General features: G+C 44.0%; 1 protein-coding gene across 1 annotated transcript; it reads right to left on the bottom strand. All coding sequences in view use genetic code 11, as the record gives it.

The window, feature by feature from the left end:
- Positions 1–2,594: 2,594 nt before the first annotated feature.
- On the bottom strand, positions 2,595–5,552 carry EGR_10760 (Lysosomal acid lipase/cholesteryl ester hydrolase; the record flags this gene model as incomplete). Its single annotated transcript, XM_024500009.1, has 6 exons — positions 2,595–2,909; positions 3,222–3,293; positions 3,437–3,742; positions 3,822–4,232; positions 4,573–4,782; positions 5,358–5,552. The coding sequence occupies 6 exons, from the start codon at positions 5,550–5,552 to the stop codon at positions 2,595–2,597; spliced, it is 1,509 nt and encodes a 502-aa protein (XP_024345578.1).
- Positions 5,553–6,075: the final 523 nt, after the last annotated feature.

The following is a 6,075-nucleotide window of genomic DNA, read 5'->3' as shown; positions in this document are numbered from 1 at the left end:
AATGCAGACAAATCTAAAGATTCAACCTATTTAAAGATCTTGATTAACTTTTGCATGATTTTCCCCTTAGTGAATTAATTTTGGTGCCTTTAATAAAATTGCTCAAAAGAAAATTGTGTACCTACTTCAGTATGTGAGTAGGCTTATCAACATTTAGCATGTATGTCATAATTAGCGTTAACATTCAATAAATCCGAAGTACTTTACCGGATGTCTGCCTGACCCAAATAGTGCACAAGGAGATTCGAGTGTCTAGCAAAAAATTAACTAGCGACACCGGTCATCACCTGAATCAGACCGCGTGAGTCGTTTTGGAATGGCTTATCCAGGTACTGTACACGATTCCTCGCCAACTCTTGCAACCTGGTTTAATTTGAGTGGTGGGGCAGACAAGCTTTTACACTTTTTTCATGTTCAGCTGGTACCTTATGATATAAGGGTTTGAAATGCACAGGAAATTGTTTAGAGCACAACCAGTATGCGTCTTACGATGAATTTGAAAGTGGGAATTTGGCGAATCCAGTTGGCTTGTCTAGTCCTCTTGGGGAAACACATTTGAATTACTTCGACGATCGGACATTTTTGATGTCAAAAGGACCCATTCGGCTTATTTAAATGAATAATTATTAACTGAATGCATCCTCACACCGCCGACTCTATGAATGGTAAATGTCTTGTAGGACAAACCATAGTAGCTTGTCCAAAGCCTTCTTTCAAGTAAACAATGAATGTGAAGGTCAAATAAGTCTGTGGCACCACAATGACGGGGTGATATACCAGCCACGTTGCCACAATCATGCCAAATTAAAACCACCTTACAAGATTAGGCGATCATGCCGTTGGCGATTCAGTAGCACTTTGTGCTCGTGTATACGGAGAGGGCGTCTCTTAAAGCAATGCTTCGGACGTGCCAATTTCCTTACAAGAAAAAAATGTGTCAGATTTTGCGTAGACTATGGTGGGAATCGAAAGAAGCCTCCTCCGGGAGCTTTTTTGTTATGGAAGTCAGCATGTAGATTGGTGGTTGGTGGAATTACTCACGCCCTTCATGGAAATTTTTCCCTCTTCATTTGCTTGTCTGGAGCCTATCATTTACGGATGTACTGAATAAAAGCGTCATTGACACGCCTTCAGATTTGGTGATATGCCAAGTTGAACATGACATCCAAAAATGCGACAGCTTTTATCCATGGTGGAGTTCACTGTGTTCTCTTACTCATTCACCTCTCCAGGGAGAATAGTGCAGTAGCGTGAAGGCTACCCAGCACTTTGAAATGACGTCTTGCTGTCTCAAAACGAGACGGTTATCCATCGGATGTGATCCGTCGATAAACACTGGCTTACTCGGGGTTCCAAATGCCAACTTCCGAGCTTATTTTTTCACTGGTCGCTTTCGTCCCGACGAAAAAGGAAAGAAATCGAGACATTTGCATCATCTTGAAGCGTTGGACGGGATTGATGAGTCGGATTTGCGTAGACAACATCAAACAAATTTATAGGTGGGGTCATTTTTGCCAAGGTAAGGTCAATAAAAAAGGAAATTCACGATTTGGGGGAGGGGCACGGGAACTACTCACATGAGAATTGGAAGGAGTGGTCATGAGGTCAGGTGATAGAGAAGGGGCACATCTGCACCTTAGTAATCGTTGCCATACAAGAATTAAGGACGTCCTTTTTGAAGCCTTATTTGCGTCCCCAAATTAGTACTGTGAAGAAGTGAAGGAACTTAGGAGGCAAATATGCCCCAGGAAGGATAGTTATGTTTTTAAAATCAATTCATTTGTTCAATCCAGCAGTTCAAGGTGATTAAAGCACTAACCGTGCAGGTGAAGGAAGTAAACACAACCACGTGCTCAAGAATCACCGTTTGCTAGTACGTGGAGCCAACTTTCCTTTGCGTAGATGGACACAATCAGAAGTTTGGAGGACTGTACCACGGAGCACTAGCAGGACAACAAATAATTTCTGCCTCGCCAACTGCAATGACGGGGAAATAAACCGACAGAGAGTTGTGACCGAGAATTGTGCACAAGCGACTAATCTACGGGCTAGAAGACCCGCAGGTCAGGTCAAATGGAAGGCGAGTAGAGTATCCGGGGTGAGGGGGCTAGCCACCACATACCACAACCAACACCTGAGTCGAGAGGGAGAGATGACTTCGCCTGCATATCTGCTACCGCGTACTCCACACCCCCAATCAGCTGAACACATTCAAACATCCATTAACTCCCCATGCAGAGAACATACTACTACGTCTACTGCATTCTTTTGAACCCGACCAATCGGCCTGCTACATCATTTGGCACAACCAGTTACCAGATGTCGAAGTCGCAATCACTCAACGTTATTGACGATCCTGTCAACAGAGTGAACAAGCCAAAGAATGAGATAAATGGGACCTGATCCCCCCTCACACATAGATTTCCCATTACCAACTGTTAAATTTCAGCGACTCATTTCAATTAAAAGCAGACTCAAATACGCATTGTATGGTGTAGGAAGTAGTGAGCATCAATAAAAGCATTTTAAGTGGAAACAAGAGTATACCAACAGTGTAAAAGTGAATCATATTAAGGGCGCCAAAGAAGAAGGGACTACTGATACTGTCGGAAGAAGTGAATGATGTCGCGGTAGATGCGAGAGGCAGCGTCTAGGCCCCAGACGAAGTCGAGGTGGTTGTAGTCCGACAGGTAGACATTGCGTACTTGAGCGCCCGGACACCGAGAAAGCTCGGCCAAGATGCGGCTAATGTCTCGTGGCGGCGCCAGCCAATCTTGCCCACCCCAGTATACAGTCACTGGCACCCCCACCGCGTCCAGCCCGTAGGGTGGTGGGGTCGTCCGATTGTACTTCACCATGTTCTCTGCAGCCCCGAAATCGAAGGCCTGAAAGCGGCCTTGCCACATCCCCTGCACGGTAACATCAAATTTGCTACATCAGCAACCATGACACCTTTCTCTGATTAAATGACAGGCTACTAAATCTTGATAAGATTCGGAAGCTAATGCAACACCTCTTAATCAAAAAGTGGACAGACGAAGTAGGCACTATGGAGACACAAACTGCCTCCTTGTGCTGCATGGATGAAGGTACGCGCTTCCAACAAGGCTTCCAGTTCAAGGCAATGCGCATATCCTCAACTGTCTCAAATGGATTAGTTTAAGACAAAGAATATGACGCAGTAACCTGAAGGCATTCAAAAAGTGACCCGAGTTCATTACCTGGCAGTAGTGAACCATATTTTGAACCGAAGTTCCCGCTGGCGTGTGCGCAACATACACTGGCAGTCGAGTCTACAAGAAATTTAAAAAATATGCCCAGTCGTTTTAAGCAAATTGTTCTAAGAAAGTTCGTTGGAATATGAGTACAAGTAACTTGATTATTAACTTCTTGTGACGTGATAAAGAGGGATAATGTTGTGGAAGTATACCCTCACCGAATTTATATTACGCGTGTCATATCCCGCGATTAAAAAGATGAGATTCTTGCACACGAAAGGGAGGGGATGATCACGGCATACAAAGAGGGCGAAAAAACGCATCACCCAGTCAGAGGGCAGGAAGCGTCTGACTCCACCGAAAAGCCAGCGGGCCTTGTGGAGGGAATTGCACAGTGGCGCGATGTAGTGGATGGGGCTGCGCACATGCTCCAGATAGGCGACTGGAGCAAGCGCTGCAAACGCAGACACATGGCCGCGAAGACTTGCGTCACTGTTCAACTGCGCGAGCGCAATTTGCGCACCCTTGAAAAAGAGACGGAAAGAAGACCTCCTTGTTAGTTCGTTACAACAAGATTAAACATGGCACGCGTTAAAACCTCACCTGAGAATGTCCCACGTAGAAAATCTTGTCAACCTTCGTTTCGTTAATGATGAAATCGATGGATGCACGAAGATCATACATAGCCATTTCGTCCCAAGAAAATGCCCAAAATTTGTCGTCACTGGTGTTCAAGTATGCATGCTTTTGGGAGTAGGTACTACCTCGACTATTCCCCAACCAAACATCGAAACCTGCGTCGGCAAGAATGAACCCCAAACTCTCGTTGGCCAGGTTATTGATCCAAGTGTGAGCGGAGTCGAGAAAGCCGTGTTGGAGAAGCACCACGTTCCTACTGTCACCCATTGACATTGAAGTTTTCGTACGAATACGATGAAGAGTGAGGTAATAGCCGTCTTCAGTTTCAACAATGTACTCATTTGGTCGGTAACCTTTCCCGTCAATTATTTCGTACTAGAATAGTAAAAAAAAGGTAAGACGCGCAACAAAAGTGAGGTCTCAAAGCAAAAGTCAATTAGCATTTAACTTTATCGAAAATTATACACAGACAAATGTAGTAAAATAACAAAATAGCATGCAAAACGCGTTGGAGATGGGGAAAAAATGATCATGCAAAAGGAAAGAGCGGCGACTTGAGTAGCAACATTATCATTTTAAAACCCCAACCAGCAAGTTTGCCTACTCCTGACAATTATCATCACTAAAGCATTATTGGGTAAAGAAGCAGAGAATAAGCATCCAAGATAAGCAACGAGACGACCTAAGACTGAATAGGGGGTTTAAAGTGGCTTACTGCTGTCTGAAAAACCTCTGGATCAACTGCACCAAATACCGACTTAAAGCGTGATCCTGAAGCCAAATGGAAAAGAATGACGACACAGACGATCAGCATATTTCGCACCGGTGACGAACAAAAAAAGGCCGACGACCAAATTGAAAGCGCTACATGCTGTTTAAGGTCACTGTTGGTAAAAATTAAGACGCATCTAATAATAAAAGAGACCTAAAAAAATTTTAAAATTAAAAATTTTAAATTTAACGTTGATTTGTTATCTGCCAGGAGTAGAACCGGGAGGACCAAGAAATGAGGTAATAAAAATTGGGCTAAATTGTGACTTAAATGCACATTTGGTTTCTTAAGAAAGCAACAGTAGACCTATTCAAAAAAGCATTTATAGTAGTATGAAATTAAGGTATAGTGGTTAGCTACAGTTTTCAACTAATCGCTTTGTCGGCATCGTCTAAGCGGTATGGGTAGTAGCAGGATGATATGTCATTAAGGAAGAGAAAAACAAGGAAGCAGGTAGAGTAGCTAATGACAGGATATCTGATCAACTCATACTGCCAGAAGTTGGGAAGTAAGGAAATCTTGTTAATGATTGACTGAGGTGTTGCATAATTTGGGCCTATATGCAACCACATGAGGTGGTGTGTGTGGTTGCATTGCGGCAGTTGAGAATGGGTAGGTTGAGACTTTTGGGGCGAAGTGGTCAAGGTGGAGGCTGACGACAGGCAAACCATGAGGTGTGCTGTTTTGTGAGCATCCCTTTTACAAGTAAGCCTCCACTTCTGGCTTACTAGTTGCCGTGAATCTTTGCTAACTTGGCTGTTCATCAGGTTCATCGCATTGCTGACACAGTAGAGGTGGTGAATTGATGGCTTGATTTCACTGCCGCCGTCGCGCCAGACGCTGGACTGGAAGAGAGCTAAGAGGTTTTCTGCCTCTTCACCATGACCAGTCTTATCATCAACAATCCAACCGTCAATTGCCATTTTCTCCTCTTTTCCTCTGTCTCAAAAACCTCCTTCCTAGTCCTTACGTTTCCTTTCGGCCGATTACCTTTCCTCTCCACACTACCACACAGTGCGCATGCACGCACCAATCAAGGCTTATTTATAATCCGTCACATATCTTAGCGTTATTACTTACTGTTTTGCACAACATTACGTTATCTCCTGACACTCCGTTAATTAGGTGCTTTGGTCAATCCTCCTACCGGAATTCGAGTGACTGATTAACTGACTGTGGGAGAAGACGTATTATAGTATAAGAGAGTCACTGAGGCCACAACAATGGAACTGTCTTATGAGTGCATTTTACTGTCTGCTGCCTTCTCTGCCATACCGCTCAGTGGCTACATGCTTCCACACCACCACAGGAGGGAAGGGAGTGTCATGATAGCTGCGCATGTAAACTTGTTGAAAAATATCATGTCAACACGGTCATTATTAACCATCCAATTTCTCCACTACCGCCCCAACAGTTAAGAAAAGACTTTCACTGCCTGCCACATGT

This window comes from Echinococcus granulosus, assembly GCF_000524195.1.
Source record: "Echinococcus granulosus chromosome Unknown EG_S00264, whole genome shotgun sequence".
NCBI classification, from domain to species: Eukaryota; Metazoa; Platyhelminthes; class Cestoda; order Cyclophyllidea; family Taeniidae; genus Echinococcus; species Echinococcus granulosus.
This window is presented reverse-complemented; position numbering and strand designations above follow the sequence as displayed.